General features: G+C 42.1%; 1 protein-coding gene across 1 annotated transcript; it reads right to left on the bottom strand.

Annotated features, from left to right (window-relative positions):
* Positions 1-10,419: 10,419 nt before the first annotated feature.
* LOC135885871 (T-cell-specific surface glycoprotein CD28 homolog) lies at positions 10,420-21,790 on the bottom strand. The gene is made up of 4 exons (XM_065413780.1): positions 21,712-21,790; positions 14,852-15,214; positions 14,459-14,577; positions 10,420-10,560 (listed from the first exon to the last, which is right to left on the bottom strand). The coding sequence occupies exons 1-4, from the start codon at positions 21,764-21,766 to the stop codon at positions 10,420-10,422; spliced, it is 678 nt and encodes a 225-aa protein (XP_065269852.1). The 5' UTR covers positions 21,767-21,790.
* Positions 21,791-23,380: the final 1,590 nt, after the last annotated feature.

The raw sequence follows: 23,380 nt of genomic DNA, 5'->3' as shown, positions 1-23,380 counted from the left end.
CTACCGCCGTTTGTGTCTGACATTTTGATTTGTGCCGATTGCTCGTTGAAAGTGCTGAGTGCTGGCTTGTTGACCTAGACGAGCAAACCAACGTTTACATGAAGGAGAAAAACGCTCTACGGAAACGTCGCCCACAGTCCTACAAAGACTTATGCACATGTTTCTCCTGGGAGTAAACCCAATGGGATTCCTTCCATTCAGTGAAGTCACACATTTGTAGAAACCATTGCAGGAGCAGGTTCTGAGTGAGTATTGAACAAGAGTGTTATGTGCAGCCACCCAGGAAAAGTAGTGATGGTGGTGACGGTGATTTTTTTAGGAAAACTTCATCATCTGGAAGGTGAAATCCAGATAATCGGCTTGGTGAAAGGGATTATTGAGGCACTATGTTTGCTGGGTCTAAACCTGGGGATCAAGAGAAGCATAAAAGTAATCCTTGTTTCTTGATGAGGATGAATCATTTGATGGTTCTAAATGAACCACAGGAAATTCCTTCCCCTAAACTACAATAAAAAAGAAATTGACACCAGCCTTTCCATTTTGCTAAGGATAAAAGGGAGACTGATGTCAATATGCCTCAAAACAGGGGTACAGAGAATTCGGCAAATTTGGGGGTGGGAGACAAGAGGAATCCTCTTTTAAAATACTGACACTATAAATTCACTGTTTTTCAATCATCTGGTACTTCTCCAGTCTAAAAGTTGGTGGCAATCTAGGGGAAATAAGCAGTAAAGGTAAGTCAAACGTCATGAATTTTGTGGCATTTGAGACCAAATGTACATATTGTGGCTGATGTTTGGAATCCAAAATGGTGAATTAACAAGGGCTTCTCTTCTCCCTCATATGCACACGCTAACACTGGGGGAGGCGGCGAGAAGGCCCACAACTCCATGTGTGCACACATGTGCAAATAGGTAAGTAAAGAACCCATCATTAGTGCTCAGAGTAAATGCTATTCCTGAATTCTCCCAAATGTGACAGGTCCGTGCTCCGAATTATGAGATTTATATGTATCCATACTATTCAAATCTGATTCTTGGACAGCAAATATTTTGGCTTCATTTAAGTCCAGGCCCGTAGTCCTAATTAATTTAAGATCTATTATAAAAAGTAAACATATATGGAAAGGTATCGGAGACCTGAAAAGGTAAAAGAGAATTATTTCCTAAATAGTAAACATTTTTTAAAAATCCTTCTTAAACTATTTATGGGAACCTTAATTTGTTATCATATTTATGCAGAAGGCAAATTTTAAGTGTGTGTAAATATATAAAGACTCCCTCCCTCACAAGTCTCTGAGGATTCATAACCATCAGTAAGGCCTTGTGTTGTAGTGCATTGACCCATTGCTTCCAGTCCCTGCTAAATAGCTGAATAACAGTCTGAACAGAATGTTTTTTCTATAAATTGATTGCACTGGAGATAGCTTTTCTTGCTGCAAATCCTCATAGATCAGCAGGAGTGAAGGGGGAAGAAAAATCAAATTCCACGTTGTGGGAGCCAACACATTCTGGAGATTCACAAATGACCTTGACATTCTGCAGTTGTGCTAGCACTTGCTGTTGCTCAAGTCTCTCTATCCCAGTAAGGTAAAGCGGGCAAATCCAGGGACTAAATTCAGTGCCGTAGGTCAGAGAAGGGAAGGAAATTGCATGAACTAAACAAGACCATTTAGTCTTCACTGATCTTTGATACTGATACTTTCCTTTTGGAAACAGAACCTCTTTTTGCAGGTGACACCCACACATCCCCTTTCGTTACCGACGATGACAATAGCAGCGATAAACCACTGGAGCTCATGCTGCTTCACTTAATCTTTGTGTGTCATCATCACCGTACAAAGCCACAACAATAGGAAAACAAAGCTGTTTGCTGCTGCTCGTTTCTAACTGACATTTCCCCACAGACCGTGTGTTTTGTGTAACCTATGGACTCTTTTAACTTATTTTTGTGACTGCTTTGCGTCTTTCACAGTAGGTAGGTTCAGAAGCACAGTTCTGTGGTGTTGCTGCAGATACATCCTCTATTTATATTCTGTCCTCATTTTGCCTCTCTGCCTCCATGACTTAAAATCAGGCTACAGAATTACAACAGAACGTGATTAATTTAAAAATCATTTTAAAAAGGAAGAGTCTGGTAAAAATGAAACCAAAAAAAATCAGTAAGAAGAAAGGGCAGAAATAAACTTGCCTCCAAAAATATGGCATGTTTATTTTAAGTCTGCATATGTGTGTTTGTAAGCAAAAATAACCCGCTCCGGAGATATCCATCCAGATTTTTAGAGGTATTTAGGTGCTTGCCGCTGCAGATAAGTATCCAGTGGGATTTTCAAAAGTGCCTACTCTCCTAACTCCTATTAAAAACAAATAGAAGTTAGATGCCTAGGCACTTCCGAAAATCCAGTGAGGCACCTATCTGCATCTTCAGATGTTTAAATACCTATACAACTCCAGCACTTCCCTTCCAAAGGCCTCGCTTTAATAGACAACACTCACTTGACCTGAAGCTCAGGATAACTGATTTGCCCAGCTGCTTGAGACCAGCTTTATAGTTCTTTGGCTGAAACCAAAAGAGGTGGAGCTAATTGGCTCCCTCCACCTCTTCAGGCAGGTGTTTCCCGCAAGGTTGGGGTTTTGTAACTTTTATATACATCTTATTTTTGTTTGCTTGCTTGTTTTCACCATTAAAAACAATTTGCTGTCTTAGCCTCATCTCACCGGAAGGAAGGGGCTGGTGACACCAGCCACCCTGGGAAGACAAAGACAACAGGCAAACCAAAGAAAACAACACACAGCCAAACACTGTGCACCTTCCCCTGTCTCAGTGGGAAAGTGCCCTGCTGCATTCCAACCACACAGGGTGCTGAGGAGGGCTCTCATTTGAAATCAGCAGTACTCCCAAGCCCACACAGGTGATCTAAGATGGCTACCACCACCAAGTACAGTTGGTTTCTCATGGGTGTATAGGAGCCCCATAGAGGTAAAATGTACTCCTTGAGGTAAGAAGGTTTCTTTTTTGTAGCATAGTGGCTGGAGAAAGAAAGAAAAGCCTGCCTTATAGTGTGCATCTTACAGTTGATTTGTTCTTCTCTATCCCCAGAAGGATTGCTATAAGGTTTCAGTTACATGTTTTTTAATATTAGATACCTTTCTGCATTAACCCTTTACTAGCTCTCCCCTGCCCAGTGGTGGACTGCACCCTCATAAAAAACATAGGCTGGACTCAAATAACGTCAGCTAGAAAACTCTATTTTTTCCCCTTCCTAGCTATCCAAATAAGTATCTTCATGATATCTTTTTTTGGCATTACTTCAGCATGCTGCTAATGAGGAAAGAGCAAACAGGGTAAATGCTCCCAAAGTCAACATTCTGCCCTGGACTTCAGCCCATGTCTCTGTCCACCAGGAGCAGATGAACTGCTCAAGTAAAGAAACAAATTTCCTCTCTGCAGCCAATTTTCATGTGTCTGGGGAAGGCTGAGAAGACCAAGAACAGTTCAGCTGAATTTCAACAATCTACCTTATCACTTTCATGAGCAAAAATTCAGCTCCGAGCCTGACCACTGGTGCTGGAGATTAATGTAGCCCGAAGGTTGTCATGGACAGCAAGTATAGTAGAAGCACTAGTTTATTTTGACTCACAACAGGGAGAGCTAATTTAATGGGGCACTGGCAAGGCTTGTTGGGCTTAAATTTAGACCTCTCATCTTTCTTTTCCTTGGCAAGCTGGGCTGCGTACATTGCCTCATCCCCTGCACTGTCCCTTCCATTTTTGTTAGCCAGCAAATGAATGATATTCACAACAGCCCCATCAGAGAGAGGGCTGGTTCAGTGTGTATTCATTCACCTAGCTGCTGGCTTCGTCAAAGGTGGGTTAGCGAGCTGACAGAATGGGGATTTATCCCAGGTGCAGCTCTTGTTATGAAACGCTTCAGAATGGGGATTGTTATCAATATCGGAGCTGCATTTTCAGTTTATGCATCAAACCTGCTGTTTGAAAGCATCCTAGGCCTCCTGTCATATTCCAGGCATCCCCTGCCTTATACGTGAGTAGGCTAGTGTATGTCTAATTAGATACAAAAATCACATAAAAAGAACTTTATTCAGATTGTAAAGTTAAGGAAGTGCCAGATTTACAGTTGTCCATGCAATCTTCACTCTGCCCCCTTGTGCACTCATCTTGTGCCGCCTGAGTGAGCAGGTGCCTGTGGAAAAAATAGCATGTGATCATGTAATTAAAGACTGTATCATAATCATATGCATAGGGGGCAGGATGAAGGGTGCCCAGGCAACTGTAAACTTGGCATTTCCTAAATTTCAGTTCTTGACTCTGCGACTGTAAATGTTCTTTAACATATTTTTAATATAATTTCCTAGGGCTTTGCTATTTTAAAGGAACAGGTCAAACAACTTCTATTTGTTCTGCCTATAACATTGAGGTCAATATGGGAACGTCTACAAGCTGTACTGTTGCAAGTTGTTTGTTTGCTTCCTTGTTTTGGTATTATGGTATCATCCCGAGGCCGTATTGTGCTAGGAGCCATACAAACGTAATGCCAGCCCTGCCCAGAAGCATATGCAATGTTGTCCTTGGTTATGAAATGTGCATGAAAAAGCAGCTTCTGTAAGCGTTCCAACCTGTGAGAATGTATCAGCCTGATCCAAAATCGGGTTTTTTAGAAACAAAAGGCCAAGTAGGAAAAAGCCACATAATGATATAATAACTAGAAAAACAGCTGTCTTTGAAAACTGTCAGCCACTTCAATGGTCAAATAAAACAAATAAGACTAACTTGATTTCTCCCCCCTCCCCCAGTACTGAGTTATTATTTGTAGGCTTATGAACCCTGGCAGGAGAGCTATGTTTCATCTTTAATTTTAAAAAATGTACAAAGAACTAGTGCCCTGAGCTTGGAATGCATGTAAAAACATGAATGACACCGTTAGGCTTTTTTATCCCTCTGATAATGGGTTTACATGAAATTGGCAGCCTCCTAGTACCTCATCAGTCGAATTGGCCACATCAGACTATCCGTGCGCCCTTCAGGCTGGAATAACAACACACTATAATGTGATGCTCTAACACAAAGTTCTTAACTGTGAAAATCAATCCACTTGCATCCAGATAAGCAGTTTTCAATGTTTCCTTCCCTTTGTACCAATAAAACTCTAAATAAGGCTTGCAAGTTGCTCTTCTGTATTGTTTTCCAAACTCATTTCTGGTCACTGACGGAGAAGAATAATAGCCCAGTATTGTACTTCCTACCATAGTCTGCTTTCTGGTTATAGTAAGTAACTAACAAAATCACACCTCTATCAGTGATTCATCTTGAATAAACTTTTTCCAGTAGCGCAGCAAAAAACCTTGCAAAAGTGGAAAGATTTCATCTTTAGCTTTGAAGTAGATTTGTGTGTGTTTCCTCATACTCCCCTTTCTTACTGACATTTGTCAATAACAAACTTGCTACTCACAGGCAGGGTAGCTCCAGCTGCAGGGGCTAATCTCTATAGATTTAACAATTTTGCAATGATCCAAAACCTATAGTGGACTGAAAGGTAAACAGATGAAAGGCAACAAGGGAAGCCATGCAGAGTGTGCGGCTGCTGAGGATCAGTAGTTTAGGGAGACTCAAAATCAGAAAGGGTGCAGCATAGCAGAGGGATGGGGGGGAAATCTGAATTTTTCAAACCTAAAACAAATGCATCTCAAACTTCTGCAAGGCTTCAGTCTTCAAAGGCTACCTGGAACCTAAAACTGGAGAGAACTATTAGTCACATGGCTATCTTTGCCACGAAATCAATGATATCTGAGTGGCTTATACAGAAAAACATAAAACGGAACTTTCATTATGCTGGAAAAGGTTAGCAAGTTGGGTGGGCAGTTGAACTACAGAGCTTTGCATAGCAATTAATGAAAGTAAAAGAGCCAGTACATTAAGTAGATTAGGCAGAGACTAAATGATTTAGCCAACATGTGAAGACAGTGTTGGCAGTCCTAGAAGAAACAACAGAAATTCTGGAGCATCTGTTAATGGTGAAGAATGTCAGGATTCTTGGGATTCAAATGGTTAGCGAAGATCTGGACCTTTTGACTTGGCAATCTAGACAATCCCCATTCTGAAGGTTCAGGGTACCTATGGAGATACCACAAGTCATCTCATCACAATAGTATGATAAAGAGAGAATCCATAGAACAGCAAGAACCAAGAAAGATATTTCACTGATTTCTGATAGGGTTTCCATAGGTGTGTGGGTTGACGGAGCAGGCAAGGAGCCTTCCTCCCATTCCCTATGTCCTCCTATGGGTAGAAATGACAATTTCAGCCCGTGTTCATTTAACATTGAAATCCAAGTTCCAGAGGGGTGTTCTTGGGGGGAGGGGGAGGAAACTAGTGAAATTGCAGTCTAGCTCACTGGCATATGTGATTGAATTTCAACCTCTCTGCAGGGCAGATGACCCTGTTCCCACTGCCCTCTTCTCTGGCCTGTTATCCAGTCCTGGGCAGCACAGCAGGGAGCATTCTCTTTTTGCCTCTTCAGGTGACTTGCTGAATGTAGGACCAGTAGAAGCAATGACTGCCCTGGAATCGGTTAGGAGTACATATAAACCAGGAGATACTAGTCCCCATTCAAAATAGCCCTTTAGTGCCCGGCACATCACCAGTGGTCGATAAAACTGGTATTTCAACCACACAAAATGCATTCTCAACAGCCTGTAATTTATGGCACCACAATACTTTACTATTATGTTGATGTCCTTTTCAACACAACATCAGGGTTAATGCACTTTCCTTCCTGCTCCTCCCCACACATGTACACTTTTGTTGCGTCCTCCTTATTTGTGCCCCTTTTTTGGTCACCCACACGAATTAACGTTTGTTTGGAAACGGGCCCATAGCGTTCCAGCGTGTAAATAGAATACTACGCTGCTACTGTCTGTACATGTAAACTGAAACCCGATGAAGTGTTAGGGGAGAGAAAACAAATAATATTAACAATTGCATTAAAAAGTAATACTTGTCTATTACTGTCAGGCCTTACAAAGTATTCAAAGTTTAATTTACAGCGTCTATTTAACAGTTTTAAAAGAAGATTATAAAAGTACAATAAAAACTCTGAGGCATGTGGACACAATGACATATACACGCTTCTCACGTCTGGAAATGCATATGCAGTTTTAAACCAGAAATTTTTGCCCCTGTGTATTATTGCTTTCTGTACATATTTGTCTGCTATACTTGAGCCAGAGTATAAGACGTTCTTTTCACAGTATATTCTAATTGCAGCACTCTGTTAAATTACAGGATGAAGTACTTGGCAGTGACTTGTGGCTCAGAAGGCCACTAAGAAGATGCAGTCAGTGATTATATGATAATATCCATAAAATTACCATGGAGGACTCACTCATGAGTTCTGCTGCAAGCTGCTGCAGGGGAGTAAGGAATCCCCTTATTCCGCTGCATAGGCCACCCAAATTGCTAGGCCCTACACGGTGGGGCAAGTAGTTGCCACTGGGCTGCGGTTCCCCCCATCCATGCAGGTAGGCAGGGAGTGGTCAGGCTGCGAAGGCAGAGGCAGGGGGTGGCTCCACCCCTCCCAAGGTACCAGCCAGTGCACTGAGAGAAAGTAGGCTGCGGCAGCAAAAGGAGTGGCACAGCTCACTTCTCCCATGGCACAAGGAAGAAGCAGGGACCAGACTGTGACTTCAGCATCTCAGCACAGTTCCTGCCTTGCCTTGCTCCTGGGACAATGGAGTTACGTGCTTCCTGCCATGGATACAATCCAGCCCAGGAAGGGAAGAAGGAAAAGACCCATTGGGTCTTCCTATGCACTCCCTTATTAGCACAAAATTTAGGAATTTAGCACAAAATTATTCCTTGGGGTATATTCAAGCACTTAACCCTATATAGTTTTAAATTAGACAGGATGGAATTAAGTCTGATCAGGAATCTTCTGTCAGAATGATTTTCTGACAGGAAATGCAATTTCTGCAAAAAAAATAATTTTTGTAGGAAAATTTCAGTTTTCCTGAATTTCTGATTTTTTTCCTTCCCTTTGGAAACCCAAATCAAAATATTTAGATTAGGGTTGGTTCAACCTAAATTGGAATATTTCTATTTATTAAACTGACCAGAAATGTTTCATTTTGCGTCAGTTCAACATTAAACTGCATTTCCCTGTTTTGCTGCATTGGCTCATGGGACTCAGCGTTTGCCTCCAGCCCCCGACCTCCCCCACATGGGTTGGACTCCCTGGCCTGACTATATTTCCCATGATGCAACACTGTCTCCTCTCTGACCAAGCTGAGTAGTCTGTCATGGGACTCACATTACTGCTGTTGTATCATGGGAGATGTAGTCCAGCCAGGGTGCCTGGTCCATAGTTGAGAACAAGGGCATCAGACTCCTGAACTGAATTCCAATGAGGCAATGTGGCTCTGTAAGGAAATGCAGTTTAATGCTGAACTGATTTAAAACTATGCATTTCCAGTCAGATCAACAAAATTAAATGAAACATTTTGAGTCAGGAATGTCAAAACATTGCATTTCTATTGAAAATGTTGACTTGGACTATTTCTCCATTTCTGAATCAAATTTTTTTGGAATTTCTGTTCTGTGAAAAAATTTGATATTTCAAATTTTTTTCCTTCTTATATGGCTGGTGTGTAGATATAGAGCAACAACTATAATTTTACATTTAGGTGGTTGTCAGGTAATTGCATCAAGAGTGGCGGGGTATATTGCTGTGATGCCTCCTTTGTATTTCTGAATCAGGCATTGAGTTGTTATATGTTCCATGGTATGTTCTGGGTGACCGCAGTCGCACACTGGAGAGTTTTTAATGTTCCATTTGTGCATCAAGTATCCGCATCTGCCATGGTTTGTGTGGAGGTGGCTTAGGGTTGCCCATAAGCTTCGTGGGAGATCGAAGCCAGGGATCTTTTTGTTCTGGTTCAAGATAAAAACAAATGTAGAATTATCAGAATTTTCGCACGGACAGAAATTCTGTCCTTTGCTCAGCTCTAGAAGGATTGGAGGGAACTGATAAAGGAACCTCTTCTTCTAAGCTTGGGAATAGCTTTTGTGTTGAGCTGACCCTACTGCAGTTTTGGAATCATCATTAAAAGAAACATGCCACATGAAAATCACTGAACGAGTTTTATTCTAGCCCTTGTTTTACTCCTCCATGGAACATGCCTAGAGAAAAGTCTATATAAGAACAGTAAGCCCCAGTTAGAGCCTGATCCTTCAAGGTACTGAACATTGCCTGCAAAGTGCTGAGAGCTTTCAGTTCCTCTTGACTGCAATGGGAGTTGAGGTCACTCAGCCTCTCCAATGATAGGGTGTTTAGGAGCAAATTTTCAAATGATCTGATCACTCAACACTGTGGCCAGATTTTGAAAAAAGCTCACCTGCTATTTAGGCACCAGACTACATGGGCAGATTTTCAGGAGAGCTCAGCATGCTGTATGCACACTGGGTTCTCAGCGCAGCTAAAAATCTGGCCCCGATTGTGTGTGCTGAGCACTCAAAAATCTGGCCCACTTTTGAAAATCTGCCCTCAATAAGCTCTAATGAGGATTTTCTCACCTGCTTCTCCTATGACTTTGGCCAAGTCCTGGTGTTTCCTTGTTGTAGGCCAACATAATTCAAAAGGGTTCTCTTCGTGATGACTGCAGATCTTTCTTCATCCCCTGTTGTTCCAGACCTGCCTTGCAGATTGATTGCTTTCTCACTGTATGAAATTGTTTCATAGGGGGTCCTCTCCCCCTACAAATATTACACAGTTACCAATTTAAGAACTTAAGAATTGCACATTTAATGTATAGGGGATTTTGAGTGTCCCGGATCTGTCATTACAGCCCATCTATGGAATAATCTAATAGTCCACATGGCTCACTGCTGACTTTTCCCTACAGCTGAAACCCTCTCCTATTCTTTTAAGCATATGTTTGGAACTTGAAACTGGGTTCTTCTCTTTGAAGTGAGAGGGGACCAATTTTTGCATCAACAGTTTGCTTGGTCCCATATTTAATGGTAACCAATTAAGGCTGTATTTCAGAGATTTATAATTCTTCAAGTTAAACATACTTCTAACTAGAAATTAATGTTCAATATAAGGCAAAAGTGATTGGGAAAGATCGGTAGTTGCAACGGTGAACAATATACCCTGTACTGGATCCAGTGTTATCTTTCCCCCTTACCCACCATCAAGCTTGAACATGAGTTGTAGCTAGTTTTCAGCCATCATAGAAAACAACCTACTTTTACACAGCGTCAATTAAAGTTTGACCGGTATTTGCTATGATGTCATCAAATATAACAGATATGACAAACTAATGGCAGGCTGTCCTTTCACGTCCAAGTGCACGTGGCAGAGTAAAAGCACACCAGGGGTATTAGCAGCTTGGTAAGCAGATAGTCATGGTTCCCAAGAGCGGTATTCCGTGTGTATCCGAGTTGGTGCGTAGGGTTGGTAATGCTTGTTCTTTGGGCCAGGAGGATGGCGTGGCGTCATGTTCATGTAGTCACTCGTCAAGATTCTGTTCTTCTTGTTTTTCCACTATAGGGGGGAAGTATGAAAACATTTCTGCAATTAGATTTTCCTCCATAGGCTAAATAATTTTTAAAAAGGCTTTGTGCATGGAGTCCAGAGTGTTTCTTAAAGCTGGGCTCATAATGAATAAAGGGCTTGATTCGTTTTTCCTCCTTTCCAATTAATAAATTGTCCAAGCAGGTCATGCTATTATCAAACATATTCACCACTCAGAATTATTCCCCAAGGCTTTTTCAGGAAAGCCCTGAAGCAAGTGCTTAAAGTTAAATAAATTAATCTAAAAACCAGCATGAGTAGTCAGATAAAATGTTCTGCGAAATTTGCCCTCCTCGCCTGTCAGTGGCCCAGCAGCCCACCTGCAGAGAAAGCTATGGTATTAGAGAGTTCTCCTGGTAGCAGGGCCGGCTCCAGGGTTTTGGCCGCCCCAAGCAGCCAAAAAAAAAAAAAGCAGCGATCGCGATCTGCGGCGGCAATTTGGCGGGAGGTCCTTCGCTCCCAGGCGGAGTGAGGGACCGTCCGCCGAATTGCCGCCGAATACCTGGACGTGCCGCCCCTCTCCGGAGCTGCTGCTCCAAGCACCTGTTTGACAAGCTGGTGCCTGGAGCCGGCCCTGTCTGGTAGTGAATGCTGTAAACTAAGATTGTGTTCTACTTCTCTTCTAACCACCTTCTTAGCTGGAGGAATGACTCAGCAGAAGTAAAGCAAGTGCAGTCAGCAAGGGGTTTTCCTAGCTTCTAACTAGAATTTTTTAAAAAAATAGCTAATGTCAACAAAATAAGAGTGGCAGAAAACGCCTCCTGCCTGTATGTAACTGTGCAGCCCTGTCCTCCATCTCCCAAACAATCTGCAGTCTGCTGGTTGAGGGAAGCAGAGATGAGGTTATTCTCATCTATCTGGCCCTGAGCACTGTACCTCACACTCATTAATGGACTTTTGCCTCACAGTAATCCTGTGCAGTAGGAAAGCACTATCCCCATTTTGCAGATAGCAAACTGAGGCACAGGGTAGATTACGTGACTTGCCTGAAGTCAGAGAGGAAGTCTGTGGCTGAGCACGCAACTGAACCCATGGCTTCTGCAGTCTAGCTCCGTGTCCTATCCTCTAGACCATTATTCCTACCTAAATTAATCTCTTGTGAATTAGTGACTGTGCAGTGGGCCTCCCCTCTGTCACAATTCTATGGTTGTAACTTGCTAAAACATCTTTTTGCTGAAATTTCTTGCATTTGAAATATTTTCAACAGCTTGAGCAAAGTCTGTATTTTTTACTTTAGTAAGGACAAAAGTATAATTTTTCCAAAACACTTGTGAATCTTCTTGTGTGTGCATGCATGTGCCCACACACACAAACACAATTCAGTCTGCTCAGGTTTCCAAATGGCTAGTCCTCGCTGAAGGCCAGTCTACAGAACAATTTGCCTGAAAAGCATGTAAAGTGTGTAGGTTTGCCTATTTATATATACATATATGAGAGAGGCCTTAAATCTGGAGTTATAAGCAACTCAGCTGAGCAGTAAATGTCAGTTCTATGGAATAACATACATGAAGGTTAGTTACATATTTTATGCTGGTATTTCACCGTGGAGTTCCACAGTTGTCCTTTGGACTCTGCAGTAATTGAAGTGCACAATTGAAGGCAGTAGGAAGATTGGGGTTTCAGAGTTCTAATCTCTTTTTTTTTTTTTTTAAACCCACTCTTATAAATATAATGTTAGGAGATTATTTTCACCTCTTTGAAGTGAAGAAATGTTAAATTTCAAATAGTGACAGGCCCAGATGGAATATTTTGGATTACTGCTTTACTGCTACATAATATTTTAGAATACGGTGAGTGCAATTCTACCCTCAGATATGCATGTGTTCGTCTGACTGGTCTGGATGGGAGTTGTATAGATATCCTTGGAGGTGCAAAATTGTGTTAGCTATGTGTCACAGCGAGGAGTTAAGGTTACTATAACAACTTTAATATTTTCTGACTTTAAAATGGTGACCAAGTTTCATTCATTCAAATTTGCAAAAATAAATTATATTACTTATAAACTATGCAGTGTGTATATAAATGATTAGATACATACGTGTGTGCTTGTACATGTATATAATCTATAACATAGATATATACATCTGTGTGTGGATAGACAAATGTACAATTTTAAAATCCTCTAGCTAAGTCTGAGTTATTTTTGGCTTATAGAAATATTTAACTAGCATGAATAAATGCCTCACTGTACAAAGATGAAGGTGTAGGACTGATGGTTTTGGAGAGCAAAGAACTTTTTCTTAACAGAGGTCAAAAACTGTGTAAGAACACAGTTTCAGCTAGGTCAAACCCTAATTCATTCTATCATTGTGGACAGCTTTTTTGTACCCATAATCTTTATTAGCCAGCTCGATTTACATCCAACAGCATTGTAAGTATGTCAGCACTCTGAATACATGTTATTCAGAGGATACCAGCAGCAGGTAAAAATGGATGAAGCCAGCACAACACAGAATCAGAATGCTACACTGCCGTTCTCCGTAGGAGTGCATGTCATCTTAGTAAGAATCTGTATCTGAGACGTAAGAGAGAGAAAATCCAAACAATAGAGAGAAAATTATTCAGACTCGAAATTATGGATCTGAAATGACAGTATTTCATCAAGGCATAGATGCTGCATAGCAATTTCACCTATTAGTTGTACCATTTAAGCTTTCCTATGACAAAATCGGAGCAAATCTCTTCAATGGGGCTGGGGGAGAAGAGAGCATTCGCTGGTTTTAAATTTGTTAATGGCAATGCCTGATCCAGCTTGCATATCATTGCAATGAACTTTGTGCCTCTGTATGACAATGATGATGCAATTTAGAGACCTTGACTGGCAATGGGACTGGGTTTCTGTACTCAAATGTAGGGTTTAATCTAAAGGAGGGGTCAGGGAATTGCAGCCAGGTTACCTTGTAATTAGTTGAAAATATATATTTTAAAAGAGAGAGAGACTGGAAGGAGGAGAGTTCCCCTATATATTCACTATTCAAGCCTGCACATGAGTTAAATATTCTAGCTGTACTCTATACAATATGGGGATCATACCCCCCACACACATCCATGCACAGAAGAGGAAGTCTGCTGCCTCCACATCTGCATCTCCTTTCTCCCAGGCCCTGCAGATCTGCGTATCCAATCAGGCAGAAGAGGATGGTGTCAGGGGTCCCCTTTTTGCTCCATAGTTATTTGTAAAGAAAAGATTCTGAGACTGCGTTATCTTTCCTATGCTGCCCACTCCATGGTGGAGATTCCTCCTGTTTTAGAACAACTTACAGCAAGGGTAGTGGCCAGGGGGAGTCCAGTGGAGTCAGACTACCAGGGAAGGTGGGGAAGAGGGAGAGTTGCTGCGGAGGCAAAATGAAGCCCTATGGAAGGGCTTGGCTAACTGCTGAGCCAGAGGACCTGTGCATATTGTAGGTGAGCTCCATGGTCTGTCGCATCCTTCTAGAGAATAATCTAGGAAGTAGTTTACAAGGGGCTTCTTGCTGTTTTCCTGCCTCTGCCCCCTCTCCTGTTGGTTTTATTATGCGAGGGGACAGTCCAACCCAGTGTTACTAGGGGCGGACAGTGAGAGAGCCTGGAGTTCTGACACAATCAGATCTCCTACTAACGCCCCAGTGAGAGTCCTGCCAGGGTTAGGACTCTGGTATGGAGCCTTGACTCCCTACCTGGTTACTGATGTGAGTGCAACGGGCAGTCAGCTTTTGTTTCCTGTGAATGGATGAGCATAAGCAACCAGAGTGAAGAACCATTGCTGTTCTCAAACTGGAGATGGCAATAACTGTGGAAGGTGACTGTATAAGTCGGGCAAAAGCTGGTGGGTGGAAGGGTGGGGGTGTACCTGAGTCACATAAAGCAAGGAAAAAAACTCATTTCTTACCCAGCAGATAACAAACACCGCAGTTATTAGCACACTGTAGAAAGCCAGAAATCCAAGAGTCACCATCAGAGCCCAAAAGGGTGTTGGAGATTGAAATATTGGTGGTTGGCAGAGCATCTCTTAAAGAAATAGAATAGAAAAAACGTCAGAGAACATAAAAGCCATAACTTTAATTCCATTTATTGACTCCTTGCTCCAACACTCTTCTGTAAATTCTATGGCCATCAGAGGAAAATGGCAGGTTGCTAGACCCATTATTTGGGGGAAGAGGAATTTTGCCTTTCACTGAGAAATAGTCATTAGGTACCTGACAGGGAACCTCAATGCTGTGAGCTCTAACATTAAGGTGCACATGTAAGGAAAAGGATATTGGACAATTATAATTTTGTGTCGTACCTTTCACATGAATGACAGTCCCATTGCTCTTGTCGTTGGAGATGTAAGGAGGTGGAAACATGACCTCAATTTTGCAGAAGTAAATATCTGTTTGGTCAGTATTCAGCTTCCAAAGACTGAAATTCACTTCCTTTTTATGGCTATCAACTGTAACAAGGCAGTTGAAATCTTTATTTGAATGATGGTTATGGAAGGAACCATTCCAGGAAACAGAGCAGACTTCAACCGCTCTGTCTGCTCCTTTATTCAGTGATGCTCTGAATTCGTTCCCAGTTCCATTATAGGCATATTTGCAAGCCAAGGTAGCATTTTCATTACATGCCATGATTCGAGGCGGCTGTTCCACTAAAATCTTGTTTTCTGGGAGGGAGGATGGAAAAAAACACTTATTTATAAAATACGTTATATGATTTTTAAAAAAATCACGTCCTGCTGGTGCAATTGCTCAAAATACCGGTACCCACAGAGACTGTGTATCTACCAGTGTGATCAAGGGTGTGTTCATTCTGAATTGGATTGCAAGTGTGACATTTAATACTGAAGCTCTAACTTCTGTCCCAGTTGTAGACACACCAGTGTATTCATTCCTTCGCATCGAGTGTCCTAGTGACACCACTAAGTTGAAATATGTATTTAATATCTAGCTTAGCAATCAACAAAAAAAGAGGACCACCGTTATACATATGCCTGCTGTTCCAAGAACAACCTTATTAAAAGGCAAATAGCTTGATGGTGTAACTGACCCCAGTTGGGCCATCACTGGAATTTGACCCTAATGCCTTTAGCATGGCATGAGCCTCTACAACTTGAGCTAAAAGAAATTCCTCTAGCTAGCTGCTGTCGTAACTTCTTAACCTCTTATGTGGACCAGCCATAAGATAGTGACAAAGACTTAAATCTATGGCATTTATCACACTAATGGCCCGAAGATACACTTCCTACAAAGGCAGAATCCTACTTGATCTGATTAGCCTGATACATAAGAACGATGTGTTTTCTGTCCCCCATGTCACTGGGGTCTCTCTGTACTACCAGGTGCCAAAAGAAGTTGAATCGCTGAAATGGACTGCATAGAAGGCTGCTTATTTAAGGGGAGTAGTCTTTCCCAAGTGAGACCTTAATCTCCTTTGGAGAGCAGAGAAAAGAAGTGAGAGGGGGAACGACTCTCCCCAACAGCAAAACCTTCACAACAGTGCAGGTGTGTGACCACACAAGTCTTTGTGCAGATCTTTTACACGAGGCCTTTGTGGGCTCTATCTGGCCGAGCCATGGGCACAGTCACAGGGGATGCTGAGGGGGAAACTGTTTCTGCCTCAGTTTATGTCCCCCTCCAATTTTCTGCTTCAAAACCTGTTATCCTTCTCCTCAACATCTTAAAAGGGCTATGGAATAAATGGAGTGGGGCAAAGGTCCTAGCTAAGCTAGTGGGAGTCTAGAAGACCTTATCCCCACTCCTCAGATGACTGACTGGAAGAACAGAAGTGGGTGGAGCACCAGTGGCTTAGCAGAAGAAGGGGTTCAGAAACTGCTCTCAGGAACTCTCTGCTCACTGGCCTAACAGCAATTGGAAAGCATCTGTTGAAAAGGATATGGGGAGCAACCGGAGATGGGGAGGAAGCATTGGGGGAGGGGTAGAGCAAACATGGGGGACTTGGACGGAGAGAAACACATGCAGAGGAATCTAGGAAAGGAAAGGGCATGTTGGCCAGTAACTGATCTGGGCGGGCAACAGAGACAACCCACCAACTGGAGTCTTGAATATATGTAAGATGGGGGCATCCCTACAGCCAGCATTAGTTCTTTGATTGCCAACTTAACTCACTACTGCAGAAGCTAGCCACTCTCCAACTGTTTGCTAGCCTCTGGTTCTTTGTGTTCTCTGAGGAAGAAGAAAGAGAGCAGGCATTGCATAGTGGCTTTGCAGAGCCCTCTCTCTAGCAAGAGAAGAAAGCAAGGGAGAGGAAGATTCCAGTCATTTCTCCTGGGGCCCCTGGCTGCAGCTTGACTAGCACCGTGCATACTAGTGCGGGGGAGACAAACTTGTACATATTGCTGCAAACTTTGCCTACTTTCCTGTGTCAGCAAAACCCAGGAGGCCCTGCCCCAAGGAGAGCGAGAAACTAACTCAGAGTAGGGAGTCCCCGTAGGCTGGCAGAAAGTGGTCCAGATTTTGGATTCCGTCCCATTGTCCCAAGACAGCTGAGAGCACTATTTGGCTGTCTAAGGCCTTGTCTCCACTAGGGGAAAAAAATGTTTGGTTCATTTGCCTGCTTTTGAAATGTGTTAGCTAATCCATTTTAATTAAGTGCTGTTTGTAAAAGGTTTTAGCATTGACTGTAGCCTGAGTTTAACACCTTTTCCAAACATGGTAGCCGAATGTGGTTCAACCTAGCAAGAAAATCAATACATGACCTGGGCTGGAGTGTGCAAGACACTAGCAGAATTGTTTTATATTTATCACGTTTGGGGCCTACGAGTCCTACCGGGAGTGAGTGTTGCCTAGTTTTTAGATAACTGGAGAACGAGGAGTTGTGGGTAACATGTTCTTATTGGGAGTAGAATTGCAGTAGTGCCTAGAGGCCAGGGTCCCGTCTTGCTCCGTGCTGTACGCATGCATAACAAAGAGCTGCTTCCTGCCCCAGCGAGCTCCCCATCTAAGTGTCCTTGATCAGAAACTTCCAAAAACATTAGCCGATTAGAGAAACGCCTGCAACGCTGTCACAAACACTTCTGAAGAAAAACCAGATCCTTTTGGCCAGCCCTGCTTAGGGGCAAAGGGGAACCCTCTGAAGTGTCATCACTGTGGCAAGCCCCTCAAGGCATTGTTTAGATTCTTCTAGGGAGCCCAATAACCTTCCACGGTGCTTTGCTGCCATAGGCTGGTTTCTAATCTCAGATGTGCGGTATGTAGCACCAAGTATCTTAAACTCCCCTATTCAACTGCAGTATCGGATCATTTTTGCACCCGCAGCGATGTGTTGCTGACAATATGAGATTAAAATCTATTGGCCTTTCTACCCAAAATTATTTCCTGCTTTCTTGGCCATGCCGCCAAATCTGTGAGCCCTCCAATGCTGATTAGATGTTAGCATAGGTTCTTGTTCTTCGTTAGCCAAGCATATGGAATACAAGATGCCTTAATAGCATGAGCAAAGTGTATTTCATGGGTCAGTGAATGAGGACTGTTTACAGATGTTTTGTTCAAGCTGAGAACCAGGCTTAGCTTTGTCAGGTGGCTCCACTCTATTAAATCACACCACCACCTAAACAGATTGGGCGGTTTTGTTTTTCATTATGGGGAACAAATTATTCCTCGTGAAAGCTATGTGCATGGATGGGGGCATAATGGAAGCAAGCATTGTGTGACCTCAGCATGCAGCCCTACCAAAGCACCCGAGTCCCGGCCTCCAGCAAGGCCTCTTATCCCTCTCTCGTGGTTCTGTCTGTTGGAGAAAATCAGTCATGCCAAAATGTATATTCGGCCCACAAGAGAATAAGATTAGCCCATCAAGCTCCTGTGTCACCTGTGACCAGAACAGGATTGGAATAAATCCTCAACAGGAGCTGAATCTGGGCGAGTAAATAGAATTTGAACCTAGGTCTCTAAGAGGCTGGTGTACTAACACACTGCACAAGCATAGTTCAAGTTTATCTTGCATTCATGAAAACACTTTTCTTGTAAATGGCACTTGGGCTTTGTTAAAATGGTAAAACATTGAAACATTTAGTAGGTGTTTCCATTTGTGAATTGTTTCCCATAAGTAGGGCTATGCGTGCTATTTCCAAAGGCTATGTTCCGTTGTAAGTGCTACATAATAATAATAATGTAGCACTTACAATTATCATAATAATGGTATGACTGCACCTGGCCTTACCCAGCCCAGAAAACAACAGTTATGCAAAATCACTATCTACAATTTCATAAAAGTCTTGCAGTCTGGGGTGGAACCATTCTCTGTAGCAAATTAAGCACATGCATAAGCTTTTGCAGGATCGGGCCTTCGGTTTTATAAGCAACTGTTGCACTGTGTAAGATCCCTTGTCATAAAACATTTCACACCACATTCTTCATATTAAATTTATATTATAATAGAATTTAGGACTTTTCATCACGAAAAAATCTTAACCATACTTAATAACTGTAAAACACTGACGTTCTGATCTCATACACCTTACGCAAGTAAAACTCCATTGAAGTCATTGTGACCCAGGAAGAGAACCAGTGAAAACATAAAAGTAAGGAAGAATAATTGTTTTTCCAAAATTTTCCATGCATAGCCAGCAAGTGATTAAAAACGTCCTACGCTTGATTGGTAGACCAGAGAAGCAAATAATTGTATTCCCTCTTTTCCCCCATACAGTACAGATATTGAAAACAATAGTTGTTTTGCCTTTGTTAGGAATATGGGATGAGGTTTTGAACAGCTAAACTGTCGTTCTGCATTAACATAATAGAGAAAAGGCCCATTTGAACGCCTTGGGAAGGGAGGAAACTGAAGAGGGCTAAAAAACCTATAAACAGAAACATACACAGATATGGTACCAAAAAAAAAGCAATTCTGACTTAAGGCTACCAATTTGTGCTGTTCAGCTACTTCCAGTCTTTTTCAAGATGCTTAGAAAGGTCTTTTCTCTGTTACTTTTTTTTTTAATTGGCTAATTCAACCAGCTGTCTGTGATATGCAGCTTCCCCTGAAATGAAACAGCCTACTCTGATCCACTTCTCCTGATCATGAGACACTCGTGCCCTTGCTAATCTCCCCTTCCTTACATTAAGTACTGTATGGAGAAAGGTAATAAATGCCAGGAGATACACTACTGCTTTAGTTAAACGCAATTTCTTAATTTGCAGGGCCCAGGTGTCTGTTTAACTTGTTCGGAGAAGAGGAAATGTGTTGATGTCATCCTAGTGTCTGGTAAACCACTGCTCACCGTGCATACACACCAGAGATCATTCTATGTACTAGTAACCTGGGTGGGTTACAGGTCAGTATTTAACCCATAAAAACTATGAGCCAGCAGATTTCCTGTAGTACAAGGGTGGGGAGAACCCACCTGTATTGGTTATGAAACACACACTGCAGACAGAATAATCTAGCTGCCTCTTAGATTACAGTAAAATAATTACTCAGCCAGAAAGACAAGTAAGAAAAAAGTACCTTTTTGTCAACACTAATGCAAAGATTGTGGTTCAGGTCAACATACAGAGTTCTCTGAGATAGTGTTATAATACGATAATCATGGGACAGTCTTGTTGGCCTTAGTCAGGCAATGTTCTCATTGCCTTTACGACCATTTGGATTATATAAGGACTGCAGCATTTGGCTCAACAATAATAATGTCCATTTATTAAGCATCTCTGATCTGAGGATCTAAATGTAAAGACAAGGCGGATAAGAACCCTATGGCAAACGCTCATTTAAGCTCTCATCCTGCAAGCTCGTATACATGTGCTTAACTTTACATTTGAGTAGTCCCACTGAAACCAATGGGACTGCTCAAGTATTTAAAGTTAAGCAAGCATGCAAGTGTCTGTAGGATCCGGACCACCGGCAGTGTGTCAGAGTATCATTAATATATACTGCAGTTCAAAGGGTTTGCTTAAAGCTGCTGGCACCTCATTGATTATTTCCCCCTCTCCTCCTTCTCCCCCCCCCCCCCCACTGTTCACCTACTCCTGCTGCTTATCCCCACTCCTAGAGTAATAATCATCTGTTTGTGACAACCCCATTGCCTGCTGTGGAAATAATTATGATGTTACAAACAGAGAATTAGAACTTCAGGAGAGGAATAAGGAGCAGAAGCTGATGGATTCTGAAGCAATATCGATCTTGATTTCATGCAAATTACAATATTCTTAACCAGGGAAAAGAATTGCAGAAAAATGTAAGAACTGTTTCTAACTCCTTTTTTCTAATTCTTCTGTCAGGCAACAGCAGCAATGTAAGAATGGTCTACATGTGACTAGTTCTGTTAGGGGGACAGGTTTCTGTTCATCTCTTTTCCTGTAAATATACAAATGCTGACATTTAGAGAAGAGCTGACAACATGAATTCACAGGCCAATGATTTCAGCAATACTTTGACTTGAGATTATCCTAGCAAAAACGATCATCCCCTGCCTTGCTTTGCATTCTAATGTGTCCCCTTGAAAGATGTGGCAATTATGAAGCTACTAAAACTGCATAGGAGAGGTGATAACAAGACATAGAGTAAGCTAAAGAAAGAACAACTGAAGATTTAAAATATTCAGTAACATTTTAAGCTTCCCAAATAGACATGTTTTTGTTTTCAGAGGGAAATTGATTATTCAGTAGGTAGCAATAGATTATTTTTAAAAAAACCAACCATCAACAACCCATTGATTGTCCTAAAAAAAACCAACCCTCTATTTTTATCCATTTTACATATTTGTTAATTCTCACTAAGTATACTTAGGGCTAAGTCCTGCAGCCCTTTATACAGGGTGAACTTTCAATAGAATATAGGGCTGCACATTGGAAACTCTGGAGGTTACAGAAATATATACACTAAGAGAAGTGGAGTCATCAAAACAGTTTAGATTTAAAATAAAGAGAACCCACCAAGGTAGCAGTGGTATGTTCAAAACTATGATATAGTATGATAGTAGTATGATATATGCCAGGGAACAAATCCTGACTCCAAAACATACCTAAAGAATAGTCAAATAAAAAAGCTCTTAGGCTCCAATTTGGAGAAGATTGTGATTAAAAAAACAAAACAAAACAAAAATCCATTTTATCAGCCTTCAGTAACTAGTCACCTACATCGAAATGCATTCTCCTGCATCTTAATGATGGTCCAGAAAAGTAAATGGAAAAGATCAAAATGGTTTACCTGTTACTTCAGCAGCTTGAATGAAGCTGAGAGCAGCGAGTATCCAGAATATCATGATGATAATGGTGGGCTGCAAATGTAGATGCCACCCCCACAAAGAAATCTGAAGACTGAACCACAAGCCAACCTGGTGGGGCTAGACTGTTCAGTCAGTCACACATTCTCTCTCTCCTCTCCTTTCCCCCTCAGGAGCACTTGATCTACATACTGACTGAAACCACTGTGATGGCAACATTTCAAACCGGAAGTTAAGTTGTTTGATGACTTCAGCTTTTTATCTTTAGGAAGTCTCGTCTCTGTTGCTTAAAAGAAAAGTTTGTCCTTGGTAAAACTCTATTATGCTAAAGGAAATGAAAGCCCACCTTCCAACATTCAATAGCATGCCCCTTTTGGCTAGCCAGTGTTTGGATGGGCACTTGTAGATCTGTTTCTGTTATGAGCAGAACTGGATGAAACAAGTCAGGTATATACACTTTGATGCAATCCTGTTTATTTATAAAGACTGTACCCAAAGTCCCGTCTCCCTGAACATAGTCGATTAAAACAAACAGCAGGTCATTCCCTTGCTTACTATTTCCAAGTCTGTCCCTCCAGTCAGTTGTGTGCCGAGAAGCTCTGTCTCTCTGCCCCTTTCAAGGCCACAATAACAACTTGCTGGATTCCTGCCTCTAATGCACACAGCTTGCCAACAATGCCCTAGCATCTGGGTTTGCAACCAGTTTAAAAGGAACCCTCTTACAGCTGAGCCTGGCTCAGGCTTTGCTAGATGACCCTGTGCCTATGGTAGTAGCCTCCTATTGTTTCCAGCTATAATGCCATAAAGGAGTATTTAACTGCTCCTTCCATTTAATCTGAAGTAAGGATCTGTGATTGTCTAATAGATCAAAGACCTGCTTGGTGGCAGCCATTAATACCCTCCAGCATAATAGTAGCATGGTCAGGCTGCTTGAGATCTTTAATATTAAACTATTTCCTGCACAGAAAAAGAACAAATCACAGAGCCAAAATCTACTATGGATGAATGTGTATGGCTCTCATTGACATCTATAGGAGGTGAACATCTGTATCCATGGGTAGAGTTTGGCCTATGGTGCCTTGACTTCCCTCTCAAAACGCCATCAGAATGGATTCCAAGCTACAATATGTCACTATTTAAGGAAAGAGAGAGAGAGAGAGATTATATTTTGGCAAAAAGTAATATCGTGCTATGCCGTTTCTCTTAATCAAACTGATTCCTGAGTTCATATTAAACTTTACATTAAGCAGCTGACCTAGCATGCGTTCTACCATCCTCCATAAAGAATGTCTGAAGTTCCTTAGATGTGAATTTTGGAGTGTGGAACTGGGACTGCCGGGGTTAACCCCTCAGTGTGGGCTGACAAAGCCACACCCCCATGGCCCTACTGGGCATGCTCGAAGTGCAACACCAGTATAAGAGGGAGCAGCCTGGCTCCATCTGGGCTGACCGCTGTAGGGGAAGGAGGTGTGCTGCCGGCTCCTGCTGAAAGGCCACCGGCACTTCATGACACAGAGGCCAGCCAGCTGACAGCAACCCTCAAACCCCAGATTTTCTGAAAAATTGGGTTGTGGATTTTTCACTTTTGATAGCTGCTGGGGATGATAGTTCAACAGCGCTGCTTTGGTCTATAGGTAGCATGCACCCAAGATC

The sequence above is a fragment of the Emys orbicularis genome, chromosome 11 (genome assembly GCF_028017835.1).
Source record: "Emys orbicularis isolate rEmyOrb1 chromosome 11, rEmyOrb1.hap1, whole genome shotgun sequence".
Taxonomy (NCBI): Eukaryota; Metazoa; Chordata; order Testudines; family Emydidae; genus Emys; species Emys orbicularis.
This window is presented reverse-complemented; position numbering and strand designations above follow the sequence as displayed.